This window comes from Ranitomeya imitator, chromosome 5 (assembly GCF_032444005.1).
Source record: "Ranitomeya imitator isolate aRanImi1 chromosome 5, aRanImi1.pri, whole genome shotgun sequence".
Classification (NCBI taxonomy): Eukaryota; Metazoa; Chordata; class Amphibia; order Anura; family Dendrobatidae; genus Ranitomeya; species Ranitomeya imitator.
In genome coordinates this window covers 460,220,956-460,240,912 of record NC_091286.1, presented here as the reverse complement: position 1 = coordinate 460,240,912, position 19,957 = coordinate 460,220,956, and the positions used below count along the sequence as shown (strand labels likewise).

The following is a 19,957-nucleotide window of genomic DNA, read 5'->3' as shown; positions in this document are numbered from 1 at the left end:
CAGACAGATGGAAGTGACCCTTAGACTAATATATATATTCATTTTCTCATACAATTTGTTCTTCTAATCCTCATTGACTACTTCATTCCTACTACAGGGCATATAATTGTGGTCATTTGGGTCATTGTGTCCCCGAACAATGAAAAGCAGAAGTATTCTTTAAAAATCAGCCATGATTGTGTACCAGAACATGTAATAGCAGAAGCGATAAGGAAAAAGACACGGAGTATGCTACTGTCCAATGAACAGCTCAAGCTTTGTGTCCTGGAGTACCAGGGGAAATATATATTAAAAGTTTGCGGATGTGATGAATACTTGCTGGAAAAGTATCCGCTGAGTCAGTATAAGGTGAGCAGACCTCTATTAATGCCCTTTGATTCTCATATTAATCCTCATTTTAGTTTACCCCACATAGATAGCTGTATGTTTTGAGCAAGTGTTGTGTAATTTTGCGTGCACTTTCAGCACTTTAGGAATACATACGTAGGTGTTCTAAATGGTGGCTTATTATGTAATCACCAATGTATGCAGTTTTTTTTTTTTACATATATATATTTCAGTATATCAGAAGCTGCATTATGCTTGGCCGGATGCCCAATTTAATGTTGATGGCCAAGGACAGCTTATACAACCAGATCCCAGTTGACACCTTCACTATGCCTTCATATTCAAGAAGAATTTCGACAGCAACACCTTACATGAATGGAGAAGCTTCTGCTAAATCTCTATGGGCGATCAACAGTACTCTTAGAATAAAAATTCTCTGTGCTACCTATGTCAACGTAAATATCCGAGATATCGATAAGGTACTGTTATCATTCATGTAGAGTTTTTGCTTTTGTTTTTTTGTTTGTGCCATGTTAATTTTTCTGTAACCCTCATTTGCTTTAGATCTATGTTCGTACTGGTATGTTTCATGGAGCTGAGCCATTGTGTGACAACGTGAACACTCTGAGGGTCCCCTGCTCAAATCCAAGGTGATTTATTTCATTATTGTTGTGGTTTCCTTTGGGAAGACCTTCATGTAATTTTTTTTTTTTTTTGCATTTAGACCTTCCTTTTCATTATTTCTCCTATATGGCTGTCGGGAATGTAATCTTTAGAAATGCAAATAAAAAAAAAATATATATATATATATATATATATATATATATATATATATATATATATATATATATATATATATATATATATATATATATATATATATATATATATATATATATATATATATATTTATATATAATTTTCTAATTTCCCTTGCTATGATGTACTCTAAAAGAAGGTTAGAGTAAAAACGCATGCACAACACAACCCATTGAATTCAATGGCATTCCGCAATGCTGTGCGCATGCTGCATATTTTTTGTGCGGAATCGCGACGATTCAGCACACATAGGAATGCATTGATCCTCTTACTTTCCGCATGGGGCTATGCCCACCATGCGCAAAGTAAGCGGATCATGTGCGGATAGTACCCAGAGTGAAGAAGAGGAGACTCTTCCAGGCTCTAAAAAAAAAAAAAAAAAAAGTTAAATAAATAAAAACTGTGTTATACCCACCTTCTGGCGGCCCCCGAATCCAGCCCAGGCCTTAGCGATGCTCCCGGAAGCTCCAGTTCCCAGCGATGCCTTGCGACGATGACCAGTGATGACGTAGCGGTCTCGGGTGATGCTACGTCATCTGGGGTCATTGTTGCAAGGCATTGCTGGGAATGGGAGCTTCGCGAGGAGCAGGAAGGCTGCCGGGGCCGCCGGAAGGTGAGAATATCACAATTTTTTTTATTATTATTTTTAACATTTATACCTTTTTACTGATGTTGCATAGGCAGCATCAATAGTAAAAAGTTGGTCACACTTGTCAAACACTTGTTTGACAAGTGATCAACCTGTCAATCAGTTTTCCAAGCAATGCTATAGATCGCTTGGAAAACACTAGCATTCTGCAAGCTAATTATGCTTGCAAAACGCTAGTGTTTAGCGGGAATATGCATGCTAAGTCCGCATGCGTATTTCCTGCGGCAGGGAGTTGCAGAATTGCCGTGGAAATTTCCGCTGCAATTCTGCAACGTGTGCACAAAGTCTTATAAAATGTGACTAGTTGAGACTTTCATGGGATTTTATCGGAGCTTGTAGGGAAAAAAAATGTTAGCATGACAATTGTGAATACTCCTCTTTTAACTATGGGCCACATTTATCATTGTTAGTACCATTTCATTATTGTACTGTAAATGCTTAAGCCAAATTCATTAGTTTCTAAAGTTTTTTTTTTTTTTTTTTTTTTTTTAAACCGTACCAACACCAAAACTTAATGATGCGAAAAGGGACATGGTTAACCTTTTCAAATGATGTGCAACATAAGGTTGCATCTCTATACACCAGTTACAGTACATATTCTAAATGGGTCATAGTTGACTTAAATGCTTCCTGTTCTGCCAAGTAGATAGAGCAGCTTTTTCTCTTTGCTCTGCTCTACCGATGTGACACCATTGCCAATGTCATGCTGATTAACAGCCGGTTCCTCGCTACCCAACTGCGGTAGCCAGTTGTAGATAATCAAGATGATGGCAGTGATGCCCTATATACGAAGCAGACTAGAAGTGAAGGAGCTGCTCTGTGGACATGGCAGCACAGGAACCCTGAGAATCGCTGGCAGGAGCTCCGTCTCCACCCTGAGTCAGGAGAGATCGTCGCAGGACAAAACAGGCAGCTAGTTAGTAACTACCCACAAGTAAATACCGTAGATTTTAGCCCCATAAAAAAAGAAGTCCCAGATAAACTCTTTGAGCATCCATGCTTAATTTACCCCAAATTTATCATTTTAGGTGCAGCATAAATATGTAGTAGGATTGCAGAGAGTATACTAGTGATTTGATACAAAGGAAACTTTTTTGATAAACCAGTAAGTGTGTATCAGTGCTTGATCACAATTTCACATAAGTGTGTGAGCTATACCTTACTTAAGTGACATTTTTCTTTTCCTTTATTTGCTTCAAATAAAAAATTGTCCTCTTTCCAGGTGGAATGAATGGCTTTTGTACGATATGTTTATCCCAGATTTACCCAGGGCAGCTCGCCTTTGTCTTTCCATCTGTTCAGTAAAAGGCAGAAAAGGAGCTAAAGAAGTAAGTGTTGTAGGATTTTAGACTTTTTGATCCAAGTATGTTAGCTGTGGATGTAATTTGGAGTTATATTTGCCAACCCAACGACCTTTGCTGCTCAACATATCTATTTATATAATTGCCTACTGCTGCCGGTATCAACCACCATCGCAATTCTCTCTCAACAGCGGAACGGAACACCATCGTCTCCGTCGCTCGCTCGCTCTCTCTCGATCTTTCTCTCGATCTCGATCTCTCTCTCGATCTCTCTCTCTCGATCTATGACCGCCGCTATCTGTCGGCACAAAGATGGCGGCAGTCTTACTGCCTGCGTGAATTACACGCAGGTGCAGTGAATCATTCGGCTGATCCCGGTGGCAGATGTGCGACGTGTCTACAGGCAGAGGAAGCCGGTCACATTAAAGGGGGTTTCCCGTGAAAGAAAGTTAATTAAAAAAATTGTCTGACCGTGTACGGAGCATACCACATCTCCTGGGCAGGGGAGGAAGCAAAAGACAATACTGACATTACAGCAGGGGATCACAGAGGATTCATTTTGTCAGGTAAAATATTTCACTGACAGTTTTTAAAAAATATTTTACCTCACTAAATGTATCCTCTGCAATCTCCGGCTGTAATGTCAGTATTGTCTTTTGCTTCCTCCCCTGCCCAGGAGCTGTGGTATGCTCTGTACACGGTCAGACACAGACAATTTTTAAGATGAACTTTTGTTCGTGGGAAAACCCCTTTTAAAAAGCAAATAACGCCAACATGGCTCCTCCTAAAATGTACACCAATGACAATGAATGAAAGCAGCAAAGGCACAACGTCGAAGACGACAACGGGCAAATGAGACTCTTGAAGAGCAACAGCATCGCTGGGACAAAAACAATGCATATAAGCGTAGGCGTCAAGCACAAGAGTCCCCTGATGCAAAAGTCATTAAATTATCACAGGATGCCATTAGATAACAACAGCGCCGCATGTCTGCCCCCATCGTAACATTAATGCGATAGCATCGGGCCTCTATCTAGTGTCACATATTTACAGATGCAGAGATGTGGATGTCTGGCTTCAGCCCTTCTCCCGATCACTGTCTTTCTAAACAGTTATAGGATTTGCTTTTCCAATAATGTTAACTCCGTCATCTAGTTGTGGGTAAAAGGTTTGTCTGATGAGAATAAATATCGGCTGTCTACAGGAAAGGTGATAAATGTATGATTGCTGGAAGAATGGGATTCCCAAAGCCCCTATGTTCTGTTTTCAGTGTCTGTGAGAGCAGTGGTCGCACATGCTCACTATGACTATTCACATTGGACACTTGGTGGGAGTCTCAGCAGCCTGGCCCTCCAAAATCATTCATTTATCACTTGAACATCTGTCCTATGGGTAGGTAAGAAATTATTTATATGGAACAAGACCTGTAAGTCCTGTGTGGCAGTAAATTTGTGAGCCTGTGCGCCATGTAACCTGGAATCCTGTAGTTCCCAAGCCTCTTTCCCTGACCTCAGTCAGGTGTTTGTCACTAATAGACCAAGAAGTAAGCAATCCTTACACGTATGGATGAGATCATTGCCATTCTAATGCTTACGTTTCATCCGCCCACAGGAACACTGCCCGTTGGCATGGGGCAATATAAACTTGTTTGATTACACAGATACATTAGTCTCTGGGAAAATGGCATTGAACTTGTGGCCTGTACCTCATGGATTAGAAGACTTGCTCAATCCGATCGGAGTCACAGGGTCCAATCCAAACAAGGTACGAAGATCTTTATCCATCTTTAGTCAGTGGAATACTATGTTTGTGTTTCACGTTGAGTATTAGATTCTAAAAATGTTTCATAGACAGATACCCATTTTATGAGGTTTCTAAGATGTGGACCAAAACTGCAGAAAAGGGGAAAAAAAATCCACTCAAAATCAGTATTTACACAACATGACGCCTAAAATCAGGCAGTAACAAGTATGTTGGCTCCAAGCCTTACATAGCTGGATCTCATGGGGCAAGTAATTCTGTGGAAAGCCATTTGTACGTTAGAAGGGTCATGCTTATTAATAGGGTTTATTTAGATTCATGTATCCGTAGTGTAGGCCAGTGTTTCCGAACCGTCCCAGAACCACTATCCTCTAGTCCAAAATAATTTAACCAATCACCAACAAATCTACAGTCCTTCACTATCTTATTGACTACCTACCACCAGTCTGGGTCGGATTTTTCTATTTATTTAGTGGGACGCCCCAGACTGTTTATTTTTATATACACTCCCTGATGTCCCAGAAAAGGGCAAGATCCTACAAACCTCTTCGCCTCCTCTCCCAGTGAAAGCACAAGATCTCGCTCTTTGTACCAACCGAGCTCTGCCTCATCTTTTACGTTTCCTGGCAGTGACCAAATAGTAACTGCTCTAGGAATGTTACTGCTTAATAAGCAAGGTAGCAGATCTTGCAGTTTCATTGTTAGACGGACCTCTGAGAATTTTAGGCTCCTGCTCTGCATTCCGAGAGCCCACAATATGGGTGTTAAGGCGATATTTTTGGTGGATCATTATGGAATGTTCTGTGCTCTTTTGTAAGTAACTTCTGTTTAAAAAAAAAAAAATCACGACTGGGACTGTATGTTCTTTTATGAAAGAATCAGCGTCCTCCAGTGTTTTTTTTTTTTTTTTTTTTGTTTTTTTTTTCTTCTTATCCATTAGCTATCAGTAATGCATGTTCAGTGCATTTAAATACTTACCGGTCACTGTCTTCCCCTTATCCTCATGCTTCTCTGGTCCTCTCTTGCGTCTTGTGATTGCAGCACTTTCTTGCTGGCTCCCACAGCTGACTGTTTCTTCATTTGTTAATGTAAGTCTCAAAGCCTTGTTGAGTCTCATAGACTTACACTGAGGGTTATTTCCAGTCCATACAGAATTGCTGTGCGAGTTGGCTGGTTACAATTGTCACAAGATGCTAGAAATGTCAGAAGACCGACTGCTAAGTATTAAATGAAACCACTATACTTTCTACTGGAAGCGAACAGATGGGAAAGAAAACAAAAGGCATGCTGAATTGTCACTTTAATAAAAATGGCGCTGCCACATTCGTGATGGGTGCTTTTTAAAGCTGACCTTTCACTACCTTAGAAAAGTCATGATGTAAAAGGAGACCAAATAATAAAGCATTTCTCAAATACATGATTAAGAAAAGTATATTTCCTTTCTATTATTGGAAATTAATGCCCTGCCCCTTTTTAAGACTGGAGTCAGCAGATGATGGTCTCTCTGCTGTTTCAATACTGGAAATCTATTTTGTGGGGAGTAAATATATGGAGAGATTTCGACTACTCTATGCTGAATATAGTGATATCATAGCTCTTAAGGTGTTACATAAATGTGACTGTAGTCATCGAATATGATAAAATGTCAATGTCCTGTAAAGGGGGTCGACCGCCCATACAAAAATCAGTAAGAGAAATGGTTACTTTCCTGCTCCTTCTCTAATCTGTGTTCACTTGACTGCAGTGGTGACATGCCTAGCTATACGTGTGACCACTGCAGCCCATCTCTGGCCATGGCAGTCTTGTGACATACACCACAGAGACCAGTGGTTATGTTTGTAGATGTTATGCCATGGTACACCAGCTTCACCCCATGCAGGTGCCCTCTCCACACACCCCACAAGACTAAGGCTATGTGCACACGATGCGGATCTGCAGCGGATTTTTCCGCGCAGAAACGCTGCAGATCCGCACTGTGATTTACAGTACCATGTAAATCAATGTAAAAAAGAAAAAAAAAAAAGGGGTGCAGAAAAATCAGTGCGGAATTGCTGCGGATTTAAAAGAAGTGCATTTCACTTCTTTTGTGCGGATCTGTAGCGTTTCTGCACCCCTCCATGATAGAAATCCGCAGTGGCAAAAACTGCATAAAATCAGCACAAAATCCGTGGCAAATCCGCTGATTCTGCCAGGAGATGCGGATTTTGTGCAGAAAATTCTGCACCACATTTCCTACGTGTGCACATAGCCTAAGGCCATGTGCACACGCTGCGGATTCCGTTGCGGAATTTTCCGCAGTGGATTTGATTAAATCCGCAGTGCAGAAAGTACTGCGGATTTATCGCGGTTTTTTGTGCGGTTTCCACTGCGGTTTTAGACACATGCGGACTTTTAACATGGAGCAGGTGCCAAACCGTTGCGGATTCCGCACAAAGAATTGAAATGCTGTGGAAAATAAACTGCAGCGTTTCCGCGTGGTTTTTTTCCGCAGCATGTGCACAGCGGTTTTTGTTTTCCATAGGTTAACATTGTACTGTACACCGCATGGAAAACTGCTGCGGATCCGCAGCGTCAAAACCGCTGCGGATCCGCAGCAAAAATCGCAACGTGTGCACACACCCTGACACTTGGAAAAGGTTAAATGGACTCTGTCAGCACAGAAAGGCAGGCAGTCGGTGCATTATGGCGTGGACAAACCTTTAACTACAGCTTTCCACCTGCTTGTTTTCCTCTATCTCCACCCTTCTCTGTGAAACCAGAGCTTTCAATCAAAGATGGGTGGGGTGGAGATTGGAAGGTATGTATAAATGTTTGCCCACTCCAAGGGTGCACCCAGCGCCTGCACTTGATTTGCGCAGTTTTCCCTCCCTGTGGTTCCTCCATCTGACCCTACCGCTGTGTAGACTGTGCCTTATAAGTACTTATTTCTACATGTCCTGTTTGCTTTACGGATTTGATGGGTGAGATCCGCTTTGTAAATTTAGCGATTCCTGTGTATAGCCCGTGTCACCGTTGTTTTCTCCGTTAGGCTGCCGTCACACTATCAGTATTTGGTCAGTATTTTACATCAGTATTTGTAGCCAAAACCAGGAGAGGAACAAATAGAGGAAAAGTATAATAGTAACATATGCACCACTTCTGTATTTATCACCCACTCCTGGTTTTGGCTACAAATACTGATGTAAAATACTGACCAAATACTGCTAGTGTGACGGCAGCCTAACCCATTTCTTTATTCAGACTCTTCTGTTGTTGCACTGTTTTTCAGGAAACTCCCTGTCTAGAGCTTGAATTTGACTGTTTCAGTAGCCCAGTCAAGTTCCCAGATATGACGGCAATAGAAGATCATGCGAATAAGGCTTTAGAACGAGAGATGGGCTACAATTACAGCCATTCCGGACTGGTAAATAATGTCAATACTATATTTCATCTATAGGAGATGTGATATTGTATTCTGTAATACAAAATACAAATGTGACAGGCTGTATTAGATTTTCTTTCTCTTGCCACTTCATTGCTCTGACAGTGCTATTTCTGTTATCCCAAAATGTCCAGAATGCTGATAGTTTCCTTTTATTTTCTTTGTTTAATACAGCCATTGTGTATATAGTGCTCCATATATAGAAGCTGCCTTGGTGTTCTCACCATGTACAGACCTTTTTAGTTCACTGTGTATTGAAAACTGGATAAAACGCTAGTGGGGAGGATGAAGGCATCAGTAATATTTATGTATTATGGTAATGTTATTTTTCAGACTAGCAGAATAGCCAGAGACAATGAAGTCAGAGAAAGTGATAAAGAGCAGCTCAAAGCCATTTCTACTCGGGACCCTCTCTCTGAAATCACTGAGCAAGAAAAAGAATTCCTTTGGAGCCACAGGTCTTTAATACTTCTGTGTTAAATGGGTTTGCATAGAAATGTAGATGTTTAATTATTTTCTTACAAAGATTAAATTCTAAGCTACACACATTTAAGGAGAGACATTGTATATGTGTGAACACCATGTCTGTTTTAACATGCAGCAGAAATGATATCCAATGTACAGTACATACTCGAGTATAAGCCGACCCCCCCCTTATTTTGCCACAAAAAACTGGGAAACCTATTGACTCGATTATAAGCCTAGGGTGGAAAATGCAGCAGCTACCGGTAAATGTCAAAAATAAAAATAGATACCAATAAAAGTTAAATTGAGACATCAGTAGGTTAAGTGTTTTTGAATATCCATATTGAATCAGGAGCCCCATATAATGCTCCATACAGTTCATGATGGACCCCATAAGATGCTCCATATTAAAATATGCCCGATTATAATGCTGCACAAAGGTTAATAAGGGCCCCATAAGATGCTCCATAGAAAATGTGTCCCATTTAATGCTGCATAAAGGTTAATTATTGCCCCATAAGATGCTCCATAGAAAATGTGCCCCATACAATGCTGCACAAATGTTGATTATGGCCCCATAAGATGCTCCATAGAGACATTTGCCTCATACAATGTTGCACAAATGCTGATTATGGCCCTAAAAGATGCTCCACAGAAACATTTACCCCATATGCTGTTGCTGCGATTTAAAAAAAAAAAACATGACATGCTCTCCTCTCGTCACTCAGGCCCCCAGCACTTGCAATATTCACCTGTCCCCGTTCCACCGCCGGGCGCCGCTCCGTCTTCCGCGTCCTCTGCAGTGACTGTGAAGGCAGAGGGCGTGCACTATACACGTCATCGCGCCCTCTGACCTGAACGTCACAGCCAGAGGACGCGGAAGACGGAGCGGCGCCCGGCGGTGGAACGGGGACAGGTGAATATTGCGCAGTGGTCACCTTCCCCATTATACTCACCTGCTCCCAGCGCGGTCCCTGCTTCTTTCTTACAGATGGTCTCCGGGCGCTGAAACTAATTTAGAGGCACAGTGCAAAGCTCAGAAGGGAAGTGGCGCCATATAATAATGCAGATTTTGCTGCGCTTGTTTGAGGGTGCCATGTTACATTGACAGAGCCCCTGAGACGATAGAACAGCAGAGCCCCCCCCTCCATAAGTGACCCCATTTTACCAATTAAACCTCTCAATGAATTCATTTAGGGGTGCAGTGATTATATTGACACCACAGGTGTCGCAATCTTTTATACCATTGGGCAAGTGAAGAAAAAATTTACATTTTTACCACCAAGATTGTATGCCAGCCTCAAGTTTTACATTTTCCCACTGGAAAATGGGTAAAAATGGCACCGGAATTTGTCCCACAATTTCTGCTGAATGTAGAAATCCCCAATATATGGCTGTACAGTACTACTTTGCCATACAGAGAGACTCGGGAGGGACGTAACGCTGTTTGCCTCCTGCAGTGCAGATTTTCCTAGACTAGTTTGTGGATTCCATATAAAGAGCCCCTAAGTGCTAGAAAAACAGAATCTCCCCCCCCCCCCCCCCCACTCCCCCACAAGTGACCCCATTTTAGAAATTATAACCCTTTGGGAATTTATCCTCAGATGTTGTGACAATATTGACTCCATGGGTGTTTTCCAGAAACAAGCAGTAGTGTATGTTGCTGAGTGAAAATTGCATACTGAAGTCTCCAGTACACTATGCCCAGCTCATGCTTCTGGAGACACGCACCTGTAAATTAGGCACACTCTCATCACTACAGATATGTCAAACATGTGGGCGCTAAATGTTTTTTAGGCACACTGGAGCTCAGAAAGGAGGGGGATTTGGGAGCTGAGAATTTGCTAAATTTCTTCTGGTGGATGAGGAGGCATTTTGCTTTTCCAGAGCCTTTGCGCTATCAGTAACGTGGAAGTTCCCTATATTTCTGTTAGCAGATGACAGATCTGAGTGGGGACTTGCTTTTTTTGTGGATTGAGTGCAAGCTTTTATTGGGAACATTTTGCGTAACGTTTGGGATCACAGTTATCCGGCGCTCTACTTTGGGGTATCCATCTAAACTTCTGAGTGACATGATTCAGATGAAACCCCCTATGGATCCATTCACTATAGTGAGGCAGCAGAATTACTCTGGACTCAGTCTGGCCTCTGTTCCACGGTGTCCTTCTTTTCATAAGTGCACAAAACTGTGGCCGACGGCACTTTTCTGCAATCCTAAAAAGACGGACGCCGCCAGATCACAGGCCAGACTGTGTCCACAGTGCCTCTGTCTAGTTCATTATAGGGAATCTTCAGCCAGAGGTTCTGTCTGAATCGTGTATTTCAGAGATTTACACGGAAACCCTGGTGTAAGCACTCAGTGCAGAGTGCAGGATAAATGTGCGCCGAATCTTACTGCGATCTTTGGGAGGCAGAATGAAAAAATCAACAGCATGTGAAGAATTGGTTTTATTTATTTTTTATGCCGTTCCTCGTGTGGTATAAGTGATTAGGCAACTTTATTCTTCAGGTCGGTGTGATTACAGCGATACCAGATTTTTTTTCAGGTTTTTATGTTTGGCTGCTGTCGCACACTAAAAGACGCTTTTTATTGCGAAAACTAGTTTTTGTGTCACCATATTTTGAGAGCTATAATTTTTTCATATTTCAGTCGATGGTCATATGAGGGCTTGTTTTTTGCGGGATGAGGTGAAGTTTCTATTTGTACCATTTTTGGGCATGACATTTAATTGCTTTCTATTTCGTTTTTTGGGAGACAGAATTAACAAAAAAACAGCAATTCAGGAATTTATTTTTTATCTTTTTTTTAAACACCATTCCTCGTGTGGTAAAATTGATAAGGCAGTTGTATTCTTCGGGTCTGTGCAATTGCAGCGATACCTCATTTATCTTCTTTTTTTTTTTTGTGTGTGTGTTTTGACTCTTACACAATAAAAAACTATTTTAAAGAAAAAATATTTTTGCATTGCTTTATTCTGAGAGCTATAACTTTTCTATTTTTCTGCTGATGGAGCTGTATGGAGGCTTGTTTTTTGCGGGACAAGATGACGTTTTCACGGTACCATTATTATTTCTATCCGTGTTTTTGATCGCGTTTTATTATACGTTTGGCGGTATGATGAACAAAGCATTGTTTTTTGCTTTTTTTTTTTTTTTTTTTTTTTTACATGCTCACAGAAGGGGTTAACTAGTGGGGCAGTTTTATAGAGTGGGTCGTTACGGAAGCGGTGATGCCAAATGTGTACATTTATTTATTTTTTTTAACCTGTATTTGTTGGTAATTTTTTTTTTTTCTCCTTTATGTGGGAATTTAAAAAAAATATTTTTACACATTTTAGTGTTTTTTTTTTTGTTTTTTTTTGTTTTTTTTTTAACTTTTATTACATTGTCTCAGTATGGGACATTACTATTTTACAGCAGATTGCTGATCTGACACTCAGCACTGCAGAGTGTCAGATGAGGATCTGACAGGCAGGGAAGGAGGCATGCAGGCGCCTGCTATCAGTAGGCGCTCACAAGCCACCTTCCCTGCAAGACCCAGAAGGACCCTGCAGCCATCTTGGTGTCGGGAGGTCTCCATGGAGACCATCAGGACAACACGATCGCATCGTGTTGTTCTGATGGAAGCACACAGTGAGTCCCCTCCCTACAGGATACTTCTCTATGCTGCTGTCACTATTAACTGTGGCATCAGAGGGGTTAAATGCCCACGATCGGAGCTAGCACCAATCATGGGCGTTGTTGCGGGGTGTCGGCTGTCACATACAGCTGACACCCGCATGCAATCGCCGCGGCGCTCAGCGTGAGGCCACGCAATTGCGGTGCCGTACTAGTACTGTACTTTGTGAGAGCTCACCTCCCGCAGAGCAGTACTAGTACAGTGTGTCGTGAAGGGGTTAAATACATGCCACGACTAAAGCCTAAGAACTAGAGCGACATTCTTACGATCATGATAAAATGCAGAATTCCGGTGCTATGTTTGGGGTGCAGCACATATTTGTAGTCAAGAAGCCAGATGAAATGAATACTTGTTCTGTGTAAGAAGAGATGCCAAACAAGTTTTGCCATTCATACCCCAGTACAGCCTGCCTGCAACTATTCTTCATGTGATCCTCTCTTACTAATGAGAGCGGATGTGTGATTGCAGGGTTTTTTTTTGGTCTCTTTGGTGTTGATATTGTCCAAATGTGCACATGTAGATAGAGGCGTAAGCGGCATGTATGGACTCTGCAGATGCTGAACTTTAAAATTTTTTTTTTTTTTTTTTTAAAGGGTCCAATTGGGAATACAATTTAGTCAAAATGTGCATAATTGCGCAGTGTTTACATACTGGTTCACATTGCGTCAAGGCAGTCCGTTAGACGGACTACATTACGCGGCATAAACGCGCTGTAACGTAGTCCGTTACGGCTCCATTGACTGCAATGTTGGGCGCATTGCTAGCGCACGCCCACAATGGGCGTGCGCTAGTGATGTGCAGTCATTGAGTGACGGACCCGGAGATACGGGCTGCAGCGTTTCCGTCACTGCTAGCGCAGATAGAGCAGCTGCTAGCTCTATCTGCGCTAGCGCCATTGAACGCCGGCACTTGTGCTAGCAGCAGCTCGTTAGGGTATGTGCTGAACGGGCTGCTGCTAGCGCAGTGTGAACCCATCTCTTTGTTCACCTGGGGTAGAGGTACAGATTGCTGTCTTAGCCCTTGTATATAATTATAGTGACTTGTTCTCTACCTCTTGACTTTAATTCACCATCACGGGGGCCCACTCCCCTGTTTTTTCCCCCAACTGTCATTGATTTTTATATAAAATTGTTTGAAGATGCCCATGTGTGTAGTGTGGATATATATATATATATATATATATATATATATATATATATATATATATATATATATATATATATATCTCTACTAGATATTTTTGTTTTCTGATTAACGGTTTAGTCTGATGCTAAATTAGCCACAACACCAGTCGTGAGGCCAAAGATCACTGTGTGCCGCTGCTACATCTCGGCATAATGCAAGTCAACAGGTCTCCTTGCAAACTACATGGTTGTGAGTTTTTGCAGCTTTCTAGTCATGGTAGCCTGCTGGTTAAGATATGACCCAATTCACCTGCAGCACGCTGCGATGCAGCAGGGTATAGACGGAGCTTTAGCCTCGCGATCTGTCACATTGCCAGCAGCCTTGTAACTGCAGCCTTACTTATATAAATGTTGGGTAGAGTGTCTGAACATTGAAAGACCTAATGTGCCATATAAATCTAAAGTAATGTCTGGCCCAGCAGCAGCAGCACAGTTTTGAGAGGCTGACCAATCCCTTTTAGTCCTGATTTTTCTTAAATATAAAATGTAGTAAGTGACTTGCTGACACAATCCTGACTGCTTGTGGCATTACCCTAACCTAGCCTCTCATTTGGTTGTTTTTTTAATTATAAAAAAAAAGGTTTGGAGGTAACAAACACAAATTTCAAGGATAACAGGATGTTATTTGTGCTAAATACAAAGCCAGCATTAATCAAAGGTGGAGATTTTCTTATTTGTTCACCGTGACTTCCATTCTATGTTTCTACAGGCTTTATTGCCGAAATACTCCAGAAATCCTTCCGAAGCTGCTCCTGGCTGTGAAGTGGAATTGCAGAGATGATGTTGCACAGGTAAAATACACCTCATATTAAGTTGTACCACATTTCTCAGTGCATTTCCTATAGGGGATATTTCAGTCTGCTTGCTATCTCTGAAACACACGTGTGCATATGTCTGTATAGATGTGATAGGAATTTACATGGAGCATATAATGAGCACAGAGCAGTCGCTGTTCCATGAGGCTACAAGCTTCAAGTCTGTAATTTCAAGCACTACCATGAAGGAAGCCATCAATTAGTTTGTTTCAGGAAAAAAAGCCCTTTGCCTTTACATCTGATGGTTTGTGTTGTCTTTCTCAGTAGGCTGGCTGAGTGAAAGTTGCTTAGCCCCTTAGTGACAGAGCCAAATTGCTGCTTAAAGGGCCTCTGTCACCCCCTCCAGCCGTTATAAACTAAAAGAGCCACCTTGTGCAGCAGTAATGCTGCATTCTAACAAGGTCGCTCTTTTAGTTTTTGGTGCATTTATTCCCAAAATAAAACGTTTTATAACTTCTCCAAAATATCTGTCTTTAAGGGAGGCAGGTCTTAACCCCCCCTGCTGGAAACTCCACACTGCCGTCACTGAAGTGTTCAGGGGCGCCGGGCGCCGCCCCCTCCGCACTGTTTTCCCATTAAATCCGGCGCCTGCGCTGTGTACTACCGTGTGGGGCAGGCGCAGTGAGCTCTGGCCGTCTGACCTCACATGCAGTCTTGCAGACTGCTCCTGTGCGGGCAGTGCGGCCACCCACCTTGGGAATCCCAGCCCCGCAGTGTGTTATGCATTATGCAGTGCTGGGCTGGGATTCATAGGCAGGGCAGCCGCACAGGCGCAGTCTGCAAGACTGCATGTGAGTTCAGATGGCCAGAGCTTACTGCGCCTGCACTAGCCAGTACAAAACAGCGCAGGCGCCGGATTTCATGGGAAAACAGCGCGGAGGGGTGGCACCCGACGCCACTGAAGATTTGAGTGACGGCAGTGTGGTGTTTCCAGCAGGGGGGTTAAGACCTTGCCTCCCTGTCTAAAGACAGGTATTTTGGAAAAGTTATAAAACGCTTTATTTTGGCAATAACTGCACCAAAAACTAAAAGAGCCACCTTGTTAGAATGCAGCATTACTGCTGCACAAGGTGGCTTTTAGTTTATAACGGCTGGAGGGGGTGACAGAGGCCCTTTAATGACAAAGCCAATTTTTACAATTCTGACCATTGTCACTTTGAGGTTATAGCTCTAGATTGCTTCAACGGATCCCACTGACTCTGAGATTGTTTTTTGCTGACATATTGTACTTCGTTAGTGGTAAAATTTCTTTGATATGACTTGAAAAAAACGGAAATATGACAAATTTTGCAATTTTCTAACTTTGTATGTATGTTTCTGCCCTTAAATCAGAGAGATATGTCACACAAAATAGTTAATAAATAACATTTCCCACATGTCTACATCAACACAATTTTGGAAACACGGTCAGTATAACAGAAAATACCCAAAATTGACACCATTGTAAAAACTGCATATCTTAAGGTGCGCAAAACCGCATTCAAGAAATTATTAACCCCTCAGGTGCTTCATGAGAACTAAAGCAATGTGGAAGGAAAAAATGAACATTTTTACTTTTTTTTTTTTTCTTCACAAAAATGTACTTTTTTATTTTCCCAAGGGTAACAGGAGAAATTGGACCCAAAAAGTTGTCCAATTTGTCCTGAGTATGCTGATACCCCATATGTGGGGGAAAGCCACTGTTTGGGCGCGTGACAGAGCTCAGAAGGGTGGAAGCACCATTTGACTTTTTGAAGCAAAATTGTCTGGAATCCATGATGGCGCCATGTCGCGTTTGGAGACCCCCTGATGTACCTAAACAGTGAAAAAAAACCAACTCTAACTCCAACCATAACCCCAACACACCCCCAACCATAACCACAAACCTAACCCCAACACAGCCCTAGCCAAGGGGTGAAAAAAAGTGGGTTTTATTTACTATTTTTTTTATTTTGATCACTGAGCGACTCTATCGCAGTGATCAAAATGAACCAATAGGAAAAATTTCCTATTGGTGCCGGCTGGCAGATCCGGCGAGCGCATTGATCATGAGTCTGCCATTTTTCTCCCTGAAGACGACGCCGGGGGACATCATGGAGGGATCCCTGGACTCCAGAGGTACGGGCGGGGGAAATCATGAGACCCTATTTCTCTCTCTTCTGATGTGCGGTCACATCAGAGGAGAAAGAAGTTAAATGGAAAATCTGACACTTTTTTCCATTACGTCCCTCAGGCCAGCACCCTGGAGGACGTCCTTCCTTGACCTATAGCGGGACAGGATCATAGAGAGGTTAAAAGGACCCTCCCACCTCCACCCTCCAGTGTTTTTCCTGTCCCTACAGGGACGGTTGTGTGAGAGGTTGCTCCTAGAGCGAAGATAGCCTGTGGATTCTCTTCCCCCTGTCAAGTGGTCCGTGGCTGACACCTCACTGGGTAGAGGTCCCTCAGCTATCAGTGCTGTACCAGATGGACTCAGAGTTCGGGGGTCTCAGCCTTCCCTTTTCCTGGTCAGATGGACCATGGCTGACTCCTCTTTGAGAGGTTCCTCAGCCAACAGCCTGTGTAATGGGCTTAGGGGGATCGTGCGGCAGGTCCAATCCTTCCCCCTGTCAAGTAGCCCAGGGTGGAAACTCCCCGGTGGGGAGTCCCTCAGCCCCAGAGACCAGTCGAGCGGACGGGCTCCTGGGTAGAGCCGCCTCCTCCCAGTGGGGGGCTCTCGGCTCGGACGCCGACCAGCAAAACACCGCTACTTCCGAAAGTCATGTGGAGAAGGCCATTGCGCTTCCAGTGACCGACGTCAGAGAGGAGCGCCGGCACTTGGGATCGGCGTGCGTTCCACGATGGAACACGGAAGGGGGCACAGGCAGTAATGCAGCATTTCTGACGGGACGCCACTTCCTTCCACGGTAGGCTCTCGGCGTTACCAGCTCCCCCTGTCTTCTAGCAGGTATGGAGCCAGCACAGGTGAGTGCATGGTTTAATGTTGCATTGATGGTGTGGGCCTCTGGGCTGACTCTAGTCTCAGGCCTTGGTGCCAAAGCTGTACCTGGAGCTAGGCCTTGGACCTCTAGGCTGTGGTGAGGCCATACGTCCAGGCTACATCTCATGACTGGACTTCAGTTTGTTGCAGGTCTTGTCTGCACAGAGTCTTATGATTGGGCTTCAGAGTGACTTTTTGGAAGCATGCTTTCCATTTTCTGGTTCAATAAGCAAGCGTTTCACTTTTCTTTGCAACTTAACTACTCCATCCATAGGAGGACACAGGGTGTTAAATTGGCACATTGTCTCCATGAAGACTGCCCTCCAGCTGCGTCTCATTAATTAGCTCCTTCGGGTGGAGTCAGTCTGACAAATGAGATGTACTGTTCAGAGTGGAGATTTATCTGGAACTCTGATAGATTGCTCTTTTGCTTAAAAGTGTAAGTCTGGTCTCTTGTTTGGCACCTTCAGGCATGGCCTAGTCATACTGCTTCTATGCATCGTATTGAGTGCCTCCGTGCATAATACTGCATCATAGTGCCTCTATGCATTATATTGAGTGCCTCTGTGCATAATACTGCATCATAGTGCCTCTATGCATCATATTGAGTGCCTCCGTGCATAATACTGCTTCTATGCATCATATTGAGTGCCTCCGTGCATAATACTGCATCATAGTGCCTCTATGCATTATATTGAGTGCCTCTGTGCATAATACTGCTTCTATGCATCATATTGAGTGCCTCTGTGCATAATACTGCATCATAGTGCCTCTATGCATTATATTGAGTGCCTCTGTGCATAATACTGCTTCTATGCATCATATTGAGTGCCTCCGTGCATAATACTGCATCATAGTGCCTCTATGCATTATATTGAGTGCCTCTGTGCATAATACTGCTTCTATGCATCATATTGAGTGCCTCCGTGCATAATACTGCATCATAGTGCCTCTATGCATTATATTGAGTGCCTCTGTGCATAATACTGCTTCTATGCATCATATTGAGTGCCTCCGTGCATAATACTGCATCATAGTGCCTCTATGCATTATATTGAGTGCCTCCGTGCATAGTACTGCATCATAGTGCCTCTATGCATCATATTGACTGCCTCTGTGCATGATTCTGCATCATAGCACATCTATGCATCATATTGAGTGCCTCTGTGACATCATACGGCATCATACTGTTTCATAGTCACTTCGTGTATCATATTACATCGTATTTCTTCATTGTTCCTATATGCATCATAGCACTTCATAGTTACTTCATGCATCATATTGCATCATATTGCTTCATGGTTCCTATATGCATCATGGTGCTTCATTGCTCCTATATGCATCATAGCGCTTCATATTGCCTTTCTGCATCATATTGCATCATATTGCTTCATGGTTCCTATGTGAATCATTACGCTTCATAGTGACTCTGTGCATCATTTTGCATCACTGTTCCTATATGCATCATAGTGCTTCCGATTGCCTTTGTGCACTAAATTACAGCATATTGCTTCATGGTTTCTATACGCATCATAGCGCTTCATATTGCCTTTGTGCTTCATGGTTCCTATATGCATCATAGCGCTTCATATTACCTTTGTGCATTATTTTTCAGCAGATTGCTTCATGGTTTCTACATGCATCATATTGCTTCTTTGTTCCTATATGCATCATAGTGCTTCAAGTTGCCTTTGTGCATCATATTTCTCCATAGTTGCTATATGCATCATAGCACTTCTTAGTAACTTTGTGCATCATATTGCTTCATTGCCTCATAGTTCCTATATGCATCATTTTGCATCATAGGGTTTCGGTGCCCTTTGCAGAGCAGGGGGTATCATTAGTGTGCCGGACTTGGTGCCTTTTTCGCCTCTGGCTGTGAGCCAATGGGTCAGACCTTCTGTCTGGTGCCTTGTTGTCTGGCCGCACATTGTATCTTCGGCCTACAACTTCACATTAGTGTCTTGGGCCTCAACTCCGGATATGGAGTCCTTGTGTTTTCAGACCCAGATCCAGCTTCTGTTACTTCTTTCTTTACGACAGGGCTTAGTCAAGCAAACAGATATGCTTGAATTGGCTTAGTAAAATTTGCATTTCTTCTGTTTGGAACAGATCTCTCAGGTAGGTTCTACCTTGAGTGCTAAAGGCAAGTCTATTACATAATTAGCTTTATAAGATGACATATGTCATTTTGGTACATCCTATAATCCTATAAAAGGACCTACTTCTGTCCTGGGAGTGGAAGATCCCACGAGTTGGAAGTAAGGATTCCTTCCGCCTCGGAATGCTTTGCCCTAAAATATTAGGACCATCTACAATTTGCATAGTTTTAGGCGCTCCCTTAAGACACATTTGTTCAGAGCGGCCTATCACGTTCCCTAATAAGTCATTTTATGTTTGTGTGTGTAGCCCATTTACTATCTCCATCTATCCCCCACCCCCTGAAGATGGCTGGCCATCATTGTAAATAAAATATTGTTGATACACACCTGTACCTTGTATCTTCCCCGCCTCATTGTAGATTGTCAGCTTTCACGAGCAGGGTCGTTTTATTTTGCTTTAATTATTATGTGGTTG

The 19,957-nt window shown here is 42.7% G+C and overlaps 1 protein-coding gene across 6 annotated transcripts in view; it reads left to right on the top strand.

Annotated features, from left to right (window-relative positions):
* Nucleotides 1–19,957, top strand: part of PIK3CA (phosphatidylinositol-4,5-bisphosphate 3-kinase catalytic subunit alpha) — a 91,357-nt gene that overhangs the window by 20,496 nt on the left and 50,904 nt on the right. For all 6 annotated transcript variants that reach the window (XM_069727278.1, XM_069727282.1, XM_069727280.1 and 3 more), the window contains exons 4-11: nucleotides 98–348; nucleotides 561–806; nucleotides 892–977; nucleotides 3,018–3,123; nucleotides 4,708–4,860; nucleotides 8,126–8,260; nucleotides 8,612–8,736; nucleotides 14,316–14,397. In XM_069727278.1, the coding sequence (XP_069583379.1) occupies nucleotides 98–348; nucleotides 561–806; nucleotides 892–977; nucleotides 3,018–3,123; nucleotides 4,708–4,860; nucleotides 8,126–8,260; nucleotides 8,612–8,736; nucleotides 14,316–14,397 (1,184 nt within the window). The remainder of the gene's footprint in view (nucleotides 1–97; nucleotides 349–560; nucleotides 807–891; nucleotides 978–3,017; nucleotides 3,124–4,707; nucleotides 4,861–8,125; nucleotides 8,261–8,611; nucleotides 8,737–14,315; nucleotides 14,398–19,957) is intronic.